Raw genomic sequence first — 21,108 nt, 5'->3', positions numbered from 1 at the left:
AAAGGGCTTTTAGGAAGTGTGAATTCGCTGCTTTACAGTCATAGACTGTATTTATAATTCACATTTCTTAAAGTGAAAAAAAATTTTTTTTTTGGTACCAGGGATCAAACTCAGGACACCTTGCGCTTGAGAGGCAGGCAGCAGCACTACTGAGCTAAATCCCTGCCCCACTTACAGTGAAATTTACTGGGCCTTGAGCAAGTTAACTTGCTGGGTCAGCAGGGGTCAGCAAAGTTCTTTATAAAGGGCTTGGTAGCAAATATTTTAGGCTTTTATACCATATAACTACAAAATTCTACAGGTACAGAATACACCCACAATGCAGAAATAGATGAGAGGTGCATTCCAATAAAAATTTATGTAGAAAAATAAAAAGAAATAGGAAGTGGGCTGGGTTTGTTTGCCTATCTAAAAACTATATATTTTTTAATCTAAAGAGATTGAAGTTTTAAATACTCAAGTCTTAAGCATGTTTTAATTTTCTGTAGTATTCATTTCCTATGTTTAACAAGAACTTACTGTCTATGTGGTGAGACCATTCGTGTGTTAAGACTGTAACACCCACCCACCAAGAGAAATGGGCAGTAATCATTCTATATTTCTGTTAAGCCCTAACAGGCTCAACACAGAGGAAAATCCAAAACGATGTAATGATGTTACATCACCGCAAACACGGCTATACCAGTCCTTTCAACTGCATTCCATCGTGCTTTGCAAACTGAGTGTGAAATCTGGTTAATGTGTGTGACTCGGCTCTGGTGGTGAAGGTGCTCTCCAGCCTCGGGTTTCTCAGGGCTGCTTGTTCATCTCCTGGGTGCTGACCCTCCTTTCTGGGGAAATGGACTATGGGAAAAAACAATCTGAACAAAGTTTGTGACCACTGTTAAGTGGACAAAACAGGGTTACCTGGCTCCTTACAACAAGAACATGCACCAGTTGTTTGAGATGAAGCAAGAAAAGGGCTCTATATTTGCATTACAGGCATTCTAATGTAAAGGAGGGGAGAAGTTCCATATTCAGGCGCCTTTTAAAAAAATACACAGAAAGGGCTGGGGATTTGGCTCAGTGATGCCGCCCAAACACAAGGTCCCGAGTTGGATCCCCGGTACCAAAAAAAAAAAAATACAGAAATACTATATTCTGTTGGTTAATAACAGCTTTTCAACTCATTTTTTTCCACTGCATTTAAGTTTTCCTTTTAAGAATAAGCGGAAGTTCATTAGATGTTTAAGAGAGGTTTGTTTTTTATTCCTAGAAATGGTACATTTTAATTTGTGGCTTTTTAAAAATACGTATTTTATTGAGATATGATTGACACAGAAAAGGCTGCACCTATTTATTGTACCCAACCCGCTAAGTTGGGAGGTAAGTATATACCCTCAAGCCATCACTGTAAGCTATGCCATAAACATATTAATTGATTCAGTTTCTTCTCCCCCAACTGGTTTTTTTTTGTGATAAGAACACCTAAATTAAGCAGCTTACTATTAAAAAAAAACCTGTAGACTCTGAAGAATTGAGTAATAATTAAAATTTGACTTAAATATGACAAGAACTTTCTTAACCAGATAATTACATAGGAAGCTCTGAAATATATGTAAATGTTTGGGCCTCAACTTTAAAGATTCTGATTCAGTAGATCTGGCACAGGACCAAAGTGTCCATATCTTTTTTTTTAAATGTAATAAGTGCTTCCACTGCCTATTGCTGTTTAACAGCAATGAAAACACAAAAGACTGGTATGCTTACATATCACACATTGTATTCATCAAACAAAATCTGATTAAGTTTTATTTTCATTCTAAACATTACTTTTACAAAGTTTCACATTCACAAAAATGCCACTGTTCTGAATAACTTCACATGCATTAGAGAACTTAAAAGAATACAACTGAGTTTCTAAAAGCATACCTGAGCACCAGACACACCAGATGACTGCATGTAATACTGCTGATTCTGTAATTTTGCATACATGGAATACATTGGATCTTCATTCATTAACTTCGTATACAATGAAAGCGCCTCCATCACTTTGACATTAAGTTCTGAGAATTCTGAATGTTTTCTGAAGCATAAAACAATAATTTGAAATGTTTGCTTAAATGATACAATGTTCTAAATAATAATACATTAAAAAGTCAAAAGTAGCAAAAATTAACACAAGAAGACGTATTTAACCTGTGACAAAAATATCTTGTTTCAGATTTGGGTACTGTACTTGACTCTACCTTGAAATAGATAGTTTCCCCATGGTTCATGTGTGGGTCCTGGTATTGCCACTGTAGGGAAGACAATTACACTACCTCTTATTTTTAAAAACACTCAATGCAAAAAAGGTCGACAAAGTCCTTACTTTTAAAAAAGGATGAGTCACTCTTCACATTTAGTTGAAAACAAGAAAATAAGGAATAGTTCCTGGGAATATCTTTTTAATTATCTTTTGGTGGTGGTGATGGCAGAACTATGGGTTGAACCCAAAGCGTCTGCACTGAGCTACAGCCTCAATCCTTTTTATTTTTCATTTTATTCTACTTTATTGTATCACTGCCTTGCTAAGCTACTCAGGCTAGCCTTGAACTTGTGATTCTCTTGCCTCCGTCTCCCCGAGTGCCAGGATTACAGGTGTGTGCCACCGTGCCCAACTTGGAGTCTCTTTTCTAAAAAGGCACATAAAATCCACTCTGCAATTAAAGAGATAGTTTCAGGGACGAAGGTACACAATATAGACATAATACATGTTCTTTTACCTATCAATGTCTTCCAGCTTTTCATCAATGAGAGGCCCCATCTGGTGACACATCGCTAAGATGACAAGAATTGAAGACATAAGAAAACACAACAAAATAAATATTTTTGAGAAATATTCATATAATGAAAGGAATAAAAGGTTTAATTTGGGATAATACAAATTACACTAATTAACCTTAGTCAACAACTCAAAACTGATTTTCTTAAAGAATAATGGTGACAATTTAATCTAAAGTATTGATTTCCAAATTTAAAACTTTTTCATTTTACAACATTCTAATGTTGAGTAAAATATTTAATTTGGCTTAAAAGTATAAGAATTCAGACTTTACCCAAGGTTTAAGAAGTGAAGTTGGGTCAAAGAAAAGTGAAAAATGTTACATTTATAAGATCATTCTCAAAATTTGCTCTTTTCCTGTACAGTAGATATAATCTCTAGTTCTCTTTGTTTTTGCAAGGTAAACAAAGAACAAGATTTACCTTCAAGGTGAAGTAGTTCTGGCAGATCTGGCTGATTATCACTGGGATCTGTACTTTGCAACATCTGTAACAACTGGTCCATTTTATCCTACAGGAATTAGTTAATATAAAAAGCATCCAATCTTAATGAACCATTTATATTTCACTTTGTTAACTAGATAATGGATATAAAACTTTTATAATCTAGAGTTACAAAGACTCCAATTTTGCTTATGTTTTTAGCTCCCAAGTATTCTCTTTAGCAACATGTGAAGTTAGACCCTTGAAAGCCATTCCTACATATTTTTGAAACTGCTAACAGATTCTCTTAAATTAGAAGAAACAGAGCCCCATTTAAACTTTCGACGTGTGAGTTCTTCAATCCCTTACATCATGCTGAAGGATTTCACTTTGTCAGCCACACAACAGGTGTAACATCCCTCTAAAGATCGCTGGCTATGACTAACAACGCAGTCATTCCCCTCCCCAGTGGAGAATGCAGCAGCTGCTTCCAGAAGGCCAGGCTCAGCTGTATTACAGTTGTTCTCGGAAGAAAGGCCATAAGGATTTACTGGACATTTTCTTTCCACCAATGTTTCAGTTTGTTATTGAAAGGAGGAAAACTTGTGGTTTCTGTATTCTCCCACCTGAGAAAGGCTGGAAGGTATCTCAAACCTATGGCTCAGATCTATTTTAGAATCTTTTGTTGTAAGGATCCAAAGAACTAATAAAATCATCATTATGCAAATATATACATCATATAAGTACATATATATTTTTCTAATCAAACTAGTTCTAAGCTACCAAGGAAGACAAGTAAAATAATTACAAAACTTTCTCCATACATAGTTTTTACAGGGTTGTAGGTGACATAATAATTTCAAAACAGGGCCGGGGATTTAGCTCAGTGGTGCAGCGCCTGCCCAGCAAGTGCAAGGCCCTGGGTTCGATTTCCGGTACCAAAAAAGAAAAGTGAAAAAAAAGCCCCTAAAAAAAAATAATAATTTAAAAACTACTAATTCTAAGGAAAGTAGCAATTCGAAACAAAAACAAAAAATATTCTGTGAAGGAAAAACAGTTTGAGGATGAATTAATCATTAGAGTGAAAGTAACAAAAGTGCTATTAAAAAGTCAACTCAAATGGATTCTATATTTTGAAATAGATACTACTTTTCGAAGCAAATGATTCATTCACCATTTTAAGAAGTCTACAAAAGGAAGGTATATATCAGAAAAGTTTGTGTACATCTCCCCCCCAAAGAGGTAAAATGAGAGCGGAGAGTCAACTAATATTTGGACACCGTTTTGCTTGTTTATAGAATATTAAATACTATTTGAAATTATTTGCTGTAAAAGAAATGGGGTTTCTCTACAGAGCACCAGGCTACATGGGTTTTCTTCTGTAATGCAATCTTGCCAAACTCAATTCTCTCTGACTCAGATGGACTTGCTGGCCCTTAGTGATCTTCTACACTCCGTTTCTCTGAAAGACTGTCTTCAAATCATCTCCTTCTGTCTCTTCTACGAGAATGCTAAAAATCTAAAAAGCCCTTCACCTATTTTACAGATGACATCTCATTTTTTTAGAAGTTGAGTATGTTACAAAGGATATGATTTCCAGGGTATTATATAAAAAAATAGTTGCATTTGTCTAAACATATCCAAAGGAATTAAAAAAACAGCAATTTACATTCATCATTATCATTTCCAAATAGCCTGGGGCGGGGACTGTGGCTCAGTGATAGGGTGCTTACCCTATAAGGCCCTGCATTCATCCCAGGGCCACAGAAAAACAAACCAAAATCAGTCTGTTAGGAATTTCAAATTGTTCATTTTTTCTCCTTCAAATCAACACAAGTTATTACAGCAACATCATTGCATTCTTTCAATGTCTTAAGTTTTTTGGATGAGTGGTGGTAGAGTGTGCACTCAGGCAGGTCAATTTTAGGAAAAAGTCCTTATGGAAAAATGAGGGTCTGAAAAGATTCTCCTAAAATGAACAATCTATACCAGGGACCAGCAAACACTGTCAGATAGTAAAACTTAGAGCTTGTAGGCCACATGATCCTCTCCCGTTATTAATCAATTCTGCCTGTGTAACAGCCATATACAATATGAAAACAAGCTTAATTGTGTTCCAAATTTGACCTGGAGGTGATAATATCTTGTATGGCTTGCTAGGTTCCATAATTTAACATTGTACTATTAAGTTAATGTTATGTTAATTAAATTACGTAATCATTATGTTAATATGGTTATTTGAAAAAGTAATGATGATGTTTGAATAGAAAAAGAAAACCACAAGCACGCTTAAAGATGAAAAAGTAACCAGTTTGATCTTTTCCTTCTCTGTATTCATAGCAGAGGTTTTTATACAGCTTAAGTACATAGGATATATTAACTCAAGAAAACCTCCAGTTTAAACCCTAATGATATAAAAGTTTAGTACTACTACTGTGGAGCCTCAAAGACTATGGATATTGAGCTGCCATCAAACTGACTCTGTATTTTCAAACATTAGCACTGAAAGCATGCATTGTTTCAGATGTGACAGTGACATATGGGGACACTTAACATGAAATTAGCATAAGCTTTTCCAAAGTACCCAAAAGTGGTCCGTCCAAGGAGGAATTATGATTCATTCCCATGAAATGGTTTATGTAGTAGTAATAAATGGCAGTTGAATTTTTAGAAAAAGCAATCTGATTTATTCACAGAACAGTCAATAACTGTCTCTTGCTCAGTAATGAGCAAATAATTCTAATATGCTTGGTAAGCATAAGCAGAAACAGGTACTTTCATAATATCAATGTGAGTGTTAAAATCCCATTTTACATAATAATTTGGCAGTATCTATTAACATGGAAAACACACAGATCCATTAACTTGACAATTCCATTCTTGGAGATGTAAAGAAACAGAAAGACACAAATGCAAAAAGTCTCAATATAACAGTTTGCTATACAGTAGCAGTAAAAACTGGGACTATCCATAGTGTTTAAGAGGATAATCAAAACATGATTCGATTCTATGAAATATTAGGCAGGAATTTTCCCCACGGTTCTGGGGACAAGACCCAGAACCTCACATCTGCTGGGCCAGCATTCTGCCACTGAGCCACATCCCCAGCCCTAAACAGAAGGTCCTGAGAGGGTCAACATGGGATGGAGAGGAAGTTTCGAGAACACCTGTCTATACTATTTGAATTTTTATAACAACAAAATATAAGATTACTCAAGCAATTGAAAGCATTCCAACTTCAACACAAAGCACAACCTTACCACCAAGGAAAGCACTTACTTCGTCGATAAAAGTTGCTTCCGGCTCTGGCTCTATCATCTCTACCTGGACATCATCACTAAATTGCACTGTCTTCTTCTCTGTTTTAACTGTAAAATACATAAAAATTACCTTCTCTGTATAATAAATTTAAGATTATACATACAATGCTACGTCAGATGTCTATGACAGAACTGACTTTTCTCCTTTATTCCTCTCGGAGACTCAATTTACAGAGTTGTGCTGCTACCAGAACACTGACATAAAATCCCGTCAAGATCTCTTAATTTTCCCTTGTAAAGATTTTATGGATTCCGTTAAAAAGACTTCAGTAAAAAGAGTTATGCTTCTAAAACAAAAACTAATCACTCTTTAAATAAGAGTTCAGTAAACTGTTAGGGGAAAAACAGAGTTTTATAATGGCATAAGTGAATTCTGCAATTTAAAGCAAATTCTCTCCCTAAATTATTGGTGCTTTCGAAGATAAATCTCATCTGATAGGAGTTTCACCCTATTTCAAAGTAACAAACTAAAGATCAGCTGTCTGCTCTCCGGCACACCACCCAGACCTTAGCAAGCCAGTGACATCCAGGCCAGCAAAGAGCTTTGCAAGTAGCCTTGCTGGGCTCTGGACTGTTCCACATACCAGGCTGGATTTTCTAGTTACGTTACACTTTGAAATAACAAAGGAGACATTAAGAGAATGGCAAACCAATGGATAGAAGCACACCAAAGCAATCTTTAAAACTATTTCATATGACTAGTAAATAGAAGGTTATTAGTAAGGAACTTCCAAGTAATACTAAGAGGCACACACAGTTCTAAAGGAATGAACTTCATTTCTGCATTTTTTTCTTTCCTCTTTGAGGTCAATCAGAATTCATAAAGATATGAAGAATCAAGATGGCAGGGGAAATGTCAGTGGCAGAATCAACGAAGAGAAATATTTACTACATTATCATTGTGCTTGAGGAGTATTTCATTCCTCTCTATGAATCTCAAAAAAATTCGAGGTGATATGCCCATTTTATAAATAAGGTGGTTTACAAAGATGAAAAGTCCTTTCACCAGAGAAAACTAGTAAAGGGTGAAGCCTGGATTTGAACACCAATCTGCCTTGTTCTATATGCCCATCCCCGCCCTGCAGGCTGGCCTGTGATTTTGCTTTCAGAACAAGAAGTCATGTCATGTGAGTACTTTGTGCTGTGTACTTCCATACGAAACAGAGATTGTTTAATTCCCAACACAAGGACGACATTCATCCCATCCGAGCAACCATAAAGCAAAACACTACATACAAAACAGTTTCAGCTGATTCATTTACTCACAGGGAAAAGCGCCATCTGCTACAGGAAATTTAGCTTTTTATGGCGATTACCCATAAGAAGTCATGACAGATTTCATATAGCTGATAATGTGTAAGTTTATAGTTCTTTTTCTCATAGCAACTAATACTATGCATATGTGGTATATAAAAAATTATTTATATATATAAATGATAAAGTGTTTTTACAATATCTTGTTATATCTCCAAAACAAATTAGGTAGGGCAGATGTTTCTACTTGACAGGTTAATGACGTGGCTTCTACTGTCTCTAAAAGAGCAACGCTATGAGATCATGCTAGCATTTATCTTCCAAGCTTGAGAAACAGCTGCATTACTCAAGCCCAGATCCTCTTGCTTCTGTTTTAGATTGCCCAGTTTGAAACACAGGGCTAGAAGACTCACATTAAGGGTGAACTGTCATACGAAGAAAGAGACGGGATGGCCACATGCTCTGCATGAGACCCTGGATCTCATCTTGAACAGAAGTCCAAGACAACTCTAAGCTTCCCAAAGCTGATTCAAGGACCAAAAAAGGACAAAAAGCATAAACACACATGCACATGCGTGCGTGCGCACACACCACCACCACCACCACCACCACCAGTCCAGATTATTTAAAAAGCCAGCACATGGCAGGAGATATGGCTCAGTGGTATTTGCCTGCCATTTGCAGGGACCTGGATTCAACTCCCAGTACCACAAAAACAAAACAAAACAAACAAAAACAACTAAAATCCTCTACAAGGTATGGTGGTGCACACCTATAATCTCCGCACTGAGAGGCTAAGGCAGGCGGATCACATGAGCACAGCTTGGGAAACTTAGTGGCTTAGCAAGACCCTGTCTCAAGAATAAAAAAAAAAAATTAATTAAAGGGCTGGGATATAGGTCAAAGTGAAGGTGAAGGCTCTGTAAGTAATCCAACACACACACAAGAGCCCATTACACTGTGCTATCTAAACAAGGTAATACACATTTGTGAGTTCTAAGAAAAGCAACCTTGATAAGTATGGGCATCAGGAACCTCTCTCTATAAAGGTAACCTAAAGACAGTGGCGTAACTATGAGAAGTGGTGCTTTATTAGAGACCTGTAGCTTCTGGTTTGTTAATGCCTTCTCTTCAGAGAGAAGTCAAGTCTCCTCACTGCCAACACACATTTATGTAGTATTTTTCCTATGAACACTTATGTAGTATATTACTAGGTGAGGTGGGAAAAAAGATGGCCAAGACAAAATCATTTTCAAATTCTTATGAACTAAATCAGTGGTTTATAACTTTCTTTGATCCTTGCTATGTGACACCACATAAAGATGAAATGAGATTCTGCCACCAAACTGCAGCTTAGCAACTTACATATAAAAACCCTAAAAACCTGAAACCTTTCAATCATTGATATAAATCTTTCTAGGCTTGAATATATTTTCCTGCTTACTTACATAGAGGGAGACTTTGACTTAAATCTTCTGGATGACTCAAGCTCAGGCTTGAAGATTCATTTAGGTGGAATATTATACAAATATTGTACAAATGTGGTTGACTGTCTCCCAGTACTTTAACAAAATACAATTAAGTTACATCTGCACCTATCAGGGCTGCCACCAATATCACTTCTCCAAAAGTGAACTTTCTGGAAATGAACTTTTCTAGAGGCAAACTTTGTAGTTCATGCCTCTTCACCAGCAAAGTTTAGAAATCAAACAAAAAAACTATACAATTAGTTAAATATCAGTTGATAGGGCTCCTTCTGTACATCAGACATGGTGGCTTAGGACCATTATGATGCTTCGAGCCCACTGCTATCAAATGTAGGGTGAGACACTAGGCAACTGCCCTGACCTGTGAGATCACAGTGCATTCGTTACTCTTCATCAGCTGATTAAAAACACCGAATAATTCCATAACACCTCTTAACAGATTTGCACTTGTTCAATGGCATCTATCCACATAGATATAGCTAATTTTTAAAAGTCCATACTGTGTCTATCTTGGTAAATAGAGGATTTCAATTCTTAGATTTGTTTTCCTAATAAATAATCTGCCTAGGCACTTGAATAAAAAAAACCGCTGTGGAGGCACTAACATCCATGAGTCATTGCTTCAGAAAATTAACTGAGTAGCAGTTTATGGACTATCTAACATTCATCAACAGACTGAAAAATACTTACTCATTTCCGGTTCAGCAGTGAGATCCGCAGTTACAAAATTAGAGGGAAATAACCCGATGCCCTGATGGGTTTCACCTTTCCACCAGTTTGGATCACTATGATGAACAAAAAGGAACAGTTTACTGAAAAACAAAAAGATTTCTATCATCGGGCGTGGTGGTGGTGCACACCTGTAATCCCAGCACTTGGGAGGCTGAGGCAGGAGGCCATGAGTTCAAGGCCAGTCTGAACTACATAGCAAGAGCCTGTCTCAAAAAACCAAAAAGATAAATAAGTAAAAATTTTAAAAAAGTTTTAAAGATGCCTATAAGCTTTTATTTCTATAAATCTTTCTTTGATATATATAACTTAGCACCAGATTGGAATCCCACCACAACGCAGTAAAGGAGCCAGTGAGTGTACATTACAAGTAAGAAGCGAGTCCTCAGAGATAAAAAGCTACTACATAGTTCTCTCTCTCCTTGAAAGCTAGCGAATGCTTTGAGAATCTAATAAAAAGCTGTGAATTCTCTTTTAAAAGAGGCCTTTATGCTTAAAAATTGTCAACATTAGGTAGTCCACAGGCTTCAGCGCAGATGTAATGGCAGGCTTTTAACATAAACCTTCATTCCTAAACTGCTGCTCTTATAGTACACATTAGCAAGGCTTTTTCTCCAAACAGAATACGTATGACAGAGGACACCATTCTTAGCATATAACACTCAAAAGGAGTGTACACACGTTTATTTTACCACTGTGTCCCTAGTGCCCAGTACACGGAAAGCTAGCAAGCACTCCGTGGATACTGTATCAAAGAATGCATGACCAAGGTTTTGTGCAATTACCAGTTGACCAGCTCTAACTTTACATCTGTTATTTTTTTTCTCGTTCAAGAAAACATATTAAAATATAAGTGCTGGGGTCTGCATATTTGTCCTGATTAGGATTACCTCACAATTCTAGTGGGAGGCAGGGCCTCTGGAAGTTGGTCTGGTCACGAAGGCAAACTTTCTTGAATGGAAGCAGTGACATTATGGAGACTTGAGAGAGTGCCATGTGCAAGCAGGGACTGCCCTGCTGCCTATGACAAGAAGAGGGTCCTAAAACCACCTTGTCTACAGCAGTTTGTTACAGCAGTCCAGCAGGATAAACACAGTAAGTGATACTATAAAAATAATCTTAAATCAATTTGAATTTATTTTTTAAAACCAGTTGCAAAGCTCAGTACTTCATCATTAGTAATAATAATCTGTAATAATTCATTTATAAGTACAAGATCACAGAGTTGTACCTTAAAAACAAAACCAATGGACTGGACCCCTTCCTTTATGATAACATAAATGTATAATTTCATGTAACGTTCTCTTCCACATATTGATATTGTTCTGTATAAATAAAATCAAAAGACTATGCATTTCTAAAATTCAGTATGCTTTCTAAAATTTAGCCTAATTGACTTAACAATTTATATTAGATGAAACCAAAAATGAAAAGATAAAACTGGACCTCCAAAACAAATAAAAAAACTATTTAAATAATATAAGAAAGAAAAAAACCCCACAAAATAAGAATCTACTCAGTACAACACAAGCAAATCAACGGTTATTCTGAGAAAACATCTAGTCAATATTTTGATTACATTTGGTCACTACATTCAATAAAAATAAGGTGAAACTTAAATTTTTCACAAATGTTCAATTTATAATTCACCATTACCTGTCATCAAGAACTGTGATAATTTCTCCAGCTTTAAAAGTAAGTTCATTATCTTCAGCAGCTTCAAAGTCATATATGGCACGAACTTTCCGACCGTCATGTTGGTGGTTGGTTAAAAGGTTGGATGTGCTTGGATACAGAGTGGAAAGGGTAGTGGTCTGCTGCCTTTGCTCCTTGAGAGACAACTCGATGGCTGGAAAATAACCCAAAACCCTCATTTCACCAACAATGCAAAGAAGTACAAACAGGAATCTCAACATTAAAAGGTAATAGTCTTTAGAGCCGGGGATTTAGCTCAGTGGTTTCGCCGCCTGCTGCGCAAGCACAAGGGCCCAAGTTCGATCCCTGGTACCAAAAAAAAGGTAATAGTCTTTCAACTCCAACAGGAAACTTGGATATATCCTGATACAATATAGTGAACAAAAATCATTTTGGCAATTGTATTCATTTATTTTTAATTGAAAGTTTAAAAATAAATTAATAAAACATGATTTTTATGAACAGATATAATTTATTCTAAGTAATAAAAATAAACTCTTAGGCACTTCTTTTAAATAGTAGACATTTTGTATTTTCTTTCATCATTTTAAAGTATACATAGAGTTTAAATTCACAAAATGATAATCAAAATCACCTGGGAATCAAGAGGTCCACACCCGCCTGCTGATTTACCGAATAAGAATCGTAAAAGAATTGTCTGAGAACCTGAGTTCTATAGTCACAAAGGTAACTGCTGGTAATCAGTTGAAAGACTCATCTAAGAAATCCTCTCAAATGCCTCTCCCTCCATCTCCCTCACCATGAGACTATAGGAAGGCTGGGGATTTAGCTCAGTGGTTCCGGGGCCTGCCTCTCAAGTGCAAGGTCCCGAGTTCGATCCCCGGTACCAAAAAAAAGTCTACTATGAGAATATAGGAAACACAAAAGTAAAACAGCAAAAAAAGCCAAACTTTTGATACCACAATTTTAAATGTTTTGGCGGTGGCGGTTCCTGGAGACGGAGCCTAGGGTCACTGCAGGCTGAGCAGGTGCTTAACCACTGAGCTACTGCTTTCCGCCCTGAACACTTCTATTTGATGGAGGGAGCACACTATTATCAAAGCTAAAACACAGGACAACAACTCTGGTAAGGATTTTACAATAGGAATAACAGTAACAGATTAATATCCAAAACAAAGACTTGCACAAATTACCATTAAAATAAAGGCACAATAAAAAAAGACAAGTCACCTGAGGTGATCAGAACAGCCAATATACACAAAAAAAGGACTCAACCTCACAAATAGTCATGGAAATAAAAAATAAAAATAGTTGAATATTATTTTGAACCTATCAGATTCAGAAAAATTTAACAATACCAAGCATTGTCAGATTAAAGTCATAATGGTAATAGCTTCCACACATTGCTGATGGAAGAAAAAAGTCATATAAGCATTTATCAAAGTTGAAGATACACCTATCCCATGATCCAGCAATACCATAATAAACTCACACCTGTATTCACAAAGAACATGTACAAGGCTCGTCCCAACACTACTTGTTACACAGAAAAAAACCAGAAGCACCACAAATGCCCACAGGAGGACAGAACAAGCATGCTACATTCGTACATGGGAATAGGACACAGCAGGTGCCTCTGCAGAGGAGCGGAGAGAAACGACACCAGGAGGGGAGCCAAGGAGATTTCTGCTTCAGCTGTGAAGTCCTATCTTTACCTTTAAAATCTCAGGGAAATAACACTCAGTTAGGAACTTGTCTTCTTCCCCCATCACAGAGTTAAAAACCCACCTTTTGCTAAATCTTCTTCTTCTTTTTTGTTAGCCACAGTTCCAGGATCCTTGGCTATGAGAGCTGGGCTTGCTTTGGCCTGTTCTGCAGCCTAACATAAAACACAGAGAACACAGTGTGTGCAGGCTGTTCACAGGCTCTCGTGCTCATACCTGATCTAAGAGCTCCCTGGGCCCCTTTCACTGATCGACTAGACTTGTGAAGAAGACAGACATCCAAATCGATGAGCAGCATCCTCCTTGAAAAGAGGGAACAGAGTCAGAATTGGAGCAAGCCACAGGCAGGGAGGGAGGAAAGGGCAAGGGACATAAGAGGAGTTAAGTCGCATTATGTGCATGTACCGACTCCCTACAACGAATGCAATCACCAGAACTGTAAACATGTAGCCGTAAAAATAAAACTTTTTAAAAAAGCAAAAGAAAAAGTACAGGGCCCAATCATATGCTAAGCACAATTAAATAAACAGTACCTACAACACTAAAAAGAAATAAATTGAGAGAAACTGCCTGAGAGCAACCGGTCACAGGTCAAATACACACCCTCAGATTCGTATAAATAGTTAGACAGTATGCAAATCAGAAAAAAACACAGGAAATTTTAAGTTTGTAAAAAAATGTTTAAAACCAGAAAAGAAATGAGTAAAGGGGAGCTGATTATTTTAAAAAGTGTTTAAAAAAAATGTAATAACCTATTTAAGTTATAGTTTATTGTTTCCTTCCAGATCAAAAGTCAAGATATTATCCTTAGCAACCCAGATTTCTATGTGACAATATAAACGCTCATAAAATCCTGTTTCGTGAACCAAAATGCACAGTTAATGCTGACAGTATGTTACTGCCTATACTGAACATATTTTGTAAATGAGGCGATGTTCTAGTAAATATGCAAACTGGTTCACAGTCCCGGAATTACAAGTGTCCAAGCCTCATGATTTCTATGCCCTTAGTTTCTGCACATATGCAAGACAAATCAGAATCCAACCTGTTACCAGCCTCGTTTTCAACCATTCTACTGGTTACCAGAGGTTGCTAGCAGCTCCCAGAGGCTACACACTGGTACTTCTACCGCTGACACACAGCTGCTCCACTTACAATGTTCTTCCTCCTCAGGGGCCTTTTGTTCCATCCACTTTTTTCCCTTACTGAATTAGCAAATAGCGAAAGGATCACTTTTCAATGAAATATTCCTAAACCTGTTAACCAAGCATTCTCTCCTGTGTTCCTCTGATAACACTTTTAAATCAGATACTGTAAGGGTGGTTAACAATGTAAGTGGAGGGGCTGGGGATTTAGCTCAGTGGTTCCACCACCTGCTTTGCAAGCCCAAGGTCCTGAGTTCAATCCCCGGCACCAAAAAAAAAAAACACCAAAAAAAAGAATGCAAGTGCAATCAAACATGGGCTCAAATCCATGCCACTTTCTAGCTGTGTGACACGAAGGAGCTTAGCCTCTTTGTGCCTCAAGTTCCTCACCAATGAAGTGAGGACAATCACAGCACCTGCACATCATGGGCTCCTCACAGCCTATCTGGAGGGTAAGATGAACACACACAGCTTCCAAAGTAAGATGAGATGATGCCCATTCAGGTGTAAGCAACGGTGCAACATTATCTCCAGGGTTTGTAAAGTCGGCAGAGATAATCCACAGCCATAGCATAAAGGATGCTGCTATCGGGGCTCAATGGACCTATACACTTGCAAGGTTTCTGTATTTTACACCAAATAACACAATATTAACAATGCAGACTGTGAACAGTCACAGACAACAGCTGGAAGTCCCAGAGCAAACAATTACGAAAAATCACACAGTAGCATCTAGAACCATGCTCCTACCGCAGCTTCTACTGGAATTATCTGCTTTATTTCTGTCTCCACAACCAAAGTGTATGCTCCTTGAGGGAATGTTCCTAACTATTAAAAGCAATCAGTAAATGTTGAGTGTAATGAAGGCAAAACGCTCAGTGCTATTATATAGTTCTATATTCTTCACTCACTGTGTTTTATAGTCAAACAAGTGCACAAGAACTTATTTTTAGAAAAGCTGATTAAGAAAAAAGCTTTTTGGAATTCACTTAAATGTAACTTTTAAGCACTCTCAATTCTCACCCATCTCTAGTTGTAATCTCAGGAGTATAAATATTATATACCCTGAAAATTAGACGTATACTTGGTCTGAGCCTCTATCATTTATGTGAATTTTTTTCACCATTTGGTGAATTTCACCATCTAGTTTGTGGTCTTTGACAGGGAGTGCAGAAACAAGCTCCATTAAGAGTTAGGCTCCTCCAGCCTGGAGGTCTAGTGTCGCTCCATTCCAGACCCCAAGTGTACCAGGCCAGCCCTAGCGCCTGAGACCTCATGCCTGACACCCTCAGCGGCACTGGCTTTCCCAGAGGACCTGTCACTGACGGGCCAGGGGCTCTGTTTCTTCCTTTGCCACCTGGCTTGGTGACCCCATGAGCTCAATCTACGCTGGCATCCTTGTGATCTGCCTAGCACAAGGCCTTTGGACAGGACTTTCTGGCTGTGGCACTTGTCACTGTGAAAGCGACCGGGGAAACACCCTTTCTCTCAGGCCTCAAGGGCTACTCTCTACAGACCAGCCACTGTTCTTACCAGTTTTCTTGTAAAAACATTCCCAGAAGTAACCTAGAATTTTCTGACACCCACAGTTAGACATGCTGGGATTGACCTGTGTGTTACACAAGTGTCATCAAGTTGAAAGTTGAGAATTTCAACTGCATTTGTTATATAAACCTGGAGTTTGAATTAAAGTCTACCTCACATGAAATAGAACTTGTAAGAAATGGCTGCATCCTTGCGGCCTCAATCAACACTGAACAATAACTAACAGTACAATTAGCTGTAGTAATAACTCTAATAAGCCACTTGTATAACAGTAAGTTAAATAAATATTTTTTGCCATTTTTTTCTATTACTACAAAATAACATATTTTTGAACTCCTTTCTCCTATTTACTGTTGTTAAAAACTGGGGTCTGAGGGACTGGTGATTTAGCTCAGTGGTTCCACTGCCTGCCTTGCAAGCACAAGGTCCCGAGTTTAATCCCCGGTACCAAAAAAAAAAAAAAAACTGGGGTCTGGGGATTTAGCTCAGTGGTTCTGGGGCCTGCCTCACAAGTACAAGGTCCCGAGTTTGATCCCAGTACACACACAAAAAAAGAAGTTGAGAATAAAAATTGGGCTTCCACACACACAAAAAAGTTAAGCTCCCGAATCACATTTCTCAGTGGTAGATACAGCATAAATTTTCTTAATACTTTTACATTATTTTCTTCTGTACTTGAATGAAAAAAATACTTCAAAACTCTGTATTTTCAGTGTGCTCTGACAAAAAATCTAAACTGATGAAAATGTAATGATGATTAAAGCAATGTAAGTAGGTTTAAAATCTAGAGGAAGGTCTACAGTTGAACTTATATAATTTCTATCTTTATTGGCAGGAGGAGGGTACTGGAGATTGAACACAGGCTGGGTTTGAACTTGCAATTTTCCTGCCTCAGCTTCCCAGAGTGCTGGGATTACAGGTATTTAAACATTTCTTGTAGCTGAAAGATAACAACTAACAAAGTTAGCTTTATATTTTATAATGTTTAGACGAAAAGAAGAAAAATCTTAACTTTCCTATTAAGTCTTCTTTGCTCTAAATATGTTGAACATGAGAATAACCTAATTACTCAATCAGGAAGGAAATCCTCTGCCAATGTTGACTATACCTCTTATCCTTTGAAGCTTAGCAGGGACAGACACGTTTCCACTAAACACTATCAAAAGGAAGGCAGGACTGAGAGTCAGCATGCCTGTGTTCTAATTCCAGCTCTGTCAGCTATGAGCTGTGACCTTAGGAAAGTTGCTCTACTGCTCTCAGTCTCAGAGTCCTCATCTGTAAAAGGAGGAGATTAGATTAGAGGACACCTCAAGCTGTTCCCATGACTAAGATCTTAGGTTAACCAAGCAGCCACACAAGTCAGACAGATCATTACCACTTTCTAAAGCAAGCCCATTTGTAGAGTGAAATGCAGTTTTTTCGCTTTTGAACTGCATCGCACACACAGAGGCATCTGGGACCTTGCAGCATAGAGTCCACAGTATGGAGTGGTGCCTGAGTGGCTTCATCCTAACACGCTGCCAGGTGATGTGGACGCCAGCCTACAAGTCACATTCTGGGGAACACTAAATGCCATTCCACTAAGCATCTACACTCTTTGGTTCTCTGTGCTGAGTCTTCTCTTTGATAATAAACATTGTTTCTACTGTCAAAGGATTTTTAATATCTTGGATTACTCTGCATAAAATTATTCCTTACCTATACACTCTTAGAAGTGTTCCTGGCAAAAGCCAGCTGTCAATTATGAACAAATACTTCTAAAGACATAATATATGCTTTTTCAAATGAAATCTGTCCTTTGTTTCCTTATTCTTTCAGATGTATTTCTGGATCTTCACATCTCAAGAGCACTCAGACAAAATGTAAATAACTTGGGAAGAAAATCCAAATAGAACTGGATGAAAGTAGATAATCTACATGACTCCTGGAAGGGGTCGATGGCCCAAAGGTAACCCTGCACAGCCAATGTGTTCCACATAGGGCTCAGGCTGCTCTCACATGGGGAGAAAGAAAGTGAACTGAAATACTACACCTCTGAACCCTCTAAGACGGTCACCCGGTCCTATGTGACACAGACCAACTGGTCCCATTACACAGTCATGTATGTTTGTATGTCATGTGCAAGGGGAGCGTACACCCTTCAGTTAACCACTTTTGTTGGGGCAAAGGAAGATTTATGCACTGGTCAGCTCTTAGTAAGGAAAAAGGTGCCTCATGTGCTTCTCTTGCCATTAACTCCTCTTATCTCCTTCCCATTTTCAATGGCCATCATCAAAAAAACAAACATATAAAAAGTATATAAAAAATTTAAAATTATAAAATCTAAATTATATACAAAGAAGAGATAGTGAGAAAGTGGAAGTCGGAACATACCAAGGTTTCACTGTAACATTTTCTTTCACCTTTAAATACAACTATGATTAACAAAAGTTCTTCTGAGTAGTAAAATACCACCTAGAAATGGAGGAAAAAAGAACGGTTCCAATAAATGTAGCTGTTTTAGAGAAACTGAAGTGCACACTTTGCAAGATACCTGAGAGCCAATAGCTGGGAAAGTGACTCCTTGCTCTTTAAGGTTCTTAATCATTGCTGATATCAGACTAAGCTGCGGGTCGTTCTTAAATTCATCCGTCCATTCCACCATAAGAGCTTTTAACTTCTCACACACTTTAGGATGACCCTAAGAGAAAAATCAATGAAAAATATGTTTCCTGCCTAGTGATTTTAAATAGACTCTTTAAATATAAAACTACAATAAAGTATTATAGCTCTCTTTCTGAATCGCAAATTACAAATGTGAAAAATAAGATATAATTAGCTGTTAAGAAAAACTTATTTCCATACTATGAAAAAAACAAGAGAAAATACTGTAATGTATCTCACTTGAAAACTGAAACATATTAAATATGTAATAACTTATTTTGAAGATCAAAAAGGGCTTTTAAGAATAATACCCAACTAACCACGCTTCATATAGAGCAAAGATAAGGAAGAATAGTTTATTTTGTTTTGCTTTTTGAAGAACAATAAAACATTACTGCAAGGAGAGAATAAATGGTACAGGTCCTTTATTCTTAATTCCTGATTTTTAATGTTCATCAATGTGTGTTTTTCTCATTATAATCTTCTGAAGCCTGGCTTAAGGGATTTTACAGGCTAATCTCCTGAAAACTTTGTTGTTTCTTGAAAAACTTATTTTCAAAATATTTCACCCCCTTAAGTATAAAACATTTGGAAAATAAAGTCTTCTCATCTATATGTAGTTGTTCTTCATGATAGTTGTTGCACTACTGCCTAAGTTTGTATATTGCATCTTATGGAAAACAGGACATTAGAATCTCTTCATAAACAGTTATGCATTTTGATCAGCATTCAGGACATTAAAAGACAATGTTTATTAATTAGTAGAAAATAACTAAGAATAACCATATAAAAGAAAAAAGGGATTATCATATTAATCATGTTTAAAAAGGACAAAATTTTTCATTACCAAATTTCTGTGCCACTTTTTTCCCTTAAAACCCAGGACTACTCGCATTTTTTGCAAAAACACCTGACGCATTTTCTTTTCGACATTTACTTTTTTTTTTCTTGATGCATTATAGTAAAAAATTTCTACAGCCAGAAATAATTACCTACAGAATAAATAAATTTTTATTAGGAAAACTCATACATTGCTAATTTAAATTTTTAAAGCTCCTTGGATTGTGAGATCAAATTCTTTATCCCACATGCAATTATATGCAGGACCCCCCTGCCCAGGCCTCCTGCTTTCCTCTGCTTCCCTTCTTTTCCCTGATGGAGGAATCCAGAGCACCTTGACCACTCTGTGGCCTGGCCACTGCCTGCCAAGGCCCTGAACACTCCCAGGCACTGACGTTGTTATCTGACACATTAAAAGATCAAATATATTGGTAAACACAAAGACCTGCCCTAGCCCTGAGCAGGTGACTGCTCATACAAACTCCCTAACCTCATCCGGGCATTAGACACACCTGCATGGACACCTTGTTCACTGTCCATCATGAGGACACTGCAGTCTTCAGGTCCTAAGTTCTGCTAACAAATGCTTTGGACCCAGCAACCTGACTTCAGCACATTTTTCCTTAAAATCACAACCAGCCCCATTTTCGGATGACCTGGGACTGTCCCTGGCAGCAACTCCCCTGAAACCACTTTGCGCCAAGTCCAGCTGCAGGTGTGGCCAGACAGAATAACGGCATACTGTAAAAATCCTGTGATGGTCATGGCCTTACTTAGAGAAGGCAAAAATTCAACAGTCAACAGCCTTGGGTTTGGGGCTTAGATTTTGACAGTATTTCTGAGGGGTTCCATTTTAGGAAAATACCTTTGTGGCTACAAAAAATGGTTAAGAAAACTAAGCCTAAAACAGACTTGTATTATTATTTCATTAGATATAGACATGTAAATATTTTCTCAGATGAAAGAAATGATGCAAACAAGAAGCTAACTAAATACACTTTAATATAGCTGGAAAATGCCAACTTTCAAAGTTATGTGGATTTGTAGTTTCTTTAGCAAAACCTAGTATTTACTTATGAAATGCATAGACGTGCAGGGGCGGGGGGGGGGGGAAGCACTGAATAATCCTATAGTTCTTTGTGATTTAAAATGTGAAGAACTCAACAGAACACATTAAGAAAGAAGGTGACCTTAACAACATTCCTTACCTTATTTAATACGTTGCTTACTTCACTAGCAAAATCTCTTGAACATACTTCTAAGTGAAAAATTTTGCCACAGTTTGATACACAGGCTCCTAGAAGCTAAAAGCATAAAAATCAGAAGTTAAAAGGGATCAATGCTGACAGATAATTTTATGGTACAGCTTACAACAAAATCACTTACAGTCAATGCTTGCATAGCAACATGAGGATCTTTGTGGTTCACCCTCCTCATAATAGACCGAAGACAATCTTTAGGTCTAAAAAAAAGATTAATGTAACAATTAGTAAGTAGTACAACTAGCTCCCCCGCTTTAACTGCTGTAGGCAACAGG

At 37.4% G+C, this 21,108-nt stretch overlaps 1 protein-coding gene across 4 annotated transcripts in view; it reads right to left on the bottom strand.

The window, feature by feature from the left end:
- Nucleotides 1-21,108, bottom strand: part of Stam (signal transducing adaptor molecule) — a 71,159-nt gene that overhangs the window by 9,545 nt on the left and 40,506 nt on the right. For all 4 annotated transcript variants that reach the window (XR_002387785.2, XM_004859965.3, XM_087207216.1 and 1 more), the window contains 10 exons: nucleotides 20,958-21,033; nucleotides 20,780-20,875; nucleotides 18,622-18,768; nucleotides 13,463-13,553; nucleotides 11,675-11,867; nucleotides 9,980-10,074; nucleotides 6,508-6,596; nucleotides 3,229-3,316; nucleotides 2,748-2,802; nucleotides 1,912-2,065 (listed from right to left, as the gene is read on the bottom strand). Coding sequence is in view for 3 of the 4 variants with exons in the window: in XM_004859965.3 (XP_004860022.2) it covers nucleotides 1,912-2,065; nucleotides 2,748-2,802; nucleotides 3,229-3,316; nucleotides 6,508-6,596; nucleotides 9,980-10,074; nucleotides 11,675-11,867; nucleotides 13,463-13,553; nucleotides 18,622-18,768; nucleotides 20,780-20,875; nucleotides 20,958-21,033 (1,084 nt within the window). In the remaining variant the exon portion in view is untranslated. The remainder of the gene's footprint in view (nucleotides 1-1,911; nucleotides 2,066-2,747; nucleotides 2,803-3,228; nucleotides 3,317-6,507; nucleotides 6,597-9,979; nucleotides 10,075-11,674; nucleotides 11,868-13,462; nucleotides 13,554-18,621; nucleotides 18,769-20,779; nucleotides 20,876-20,957; nucleotides 21,034-21,108) is intronic.

Source organism: Heterocephalus glaber, unplaced genomic scaffold (genome assembly GCF_053883595.1).
Source record: "Heterocephalus glaber isolate CG9 unplaced genomic scaffold, H.glaber_assembly_v1.0 deba00000768, whole genome shotgun sequence".
NCBI classification, from domain to species: domain Eukaryota; kingdom Metazoa; phylum Chordata; class Mammalia; order Rodentia; family Bathyergidae; genus Heterocephalus; species Heterocephalus glaber.
Note: the sequence above shows the minus strand (reverse complement) of the source record. Positions and strands in the feature narration are given on the sequence as shown.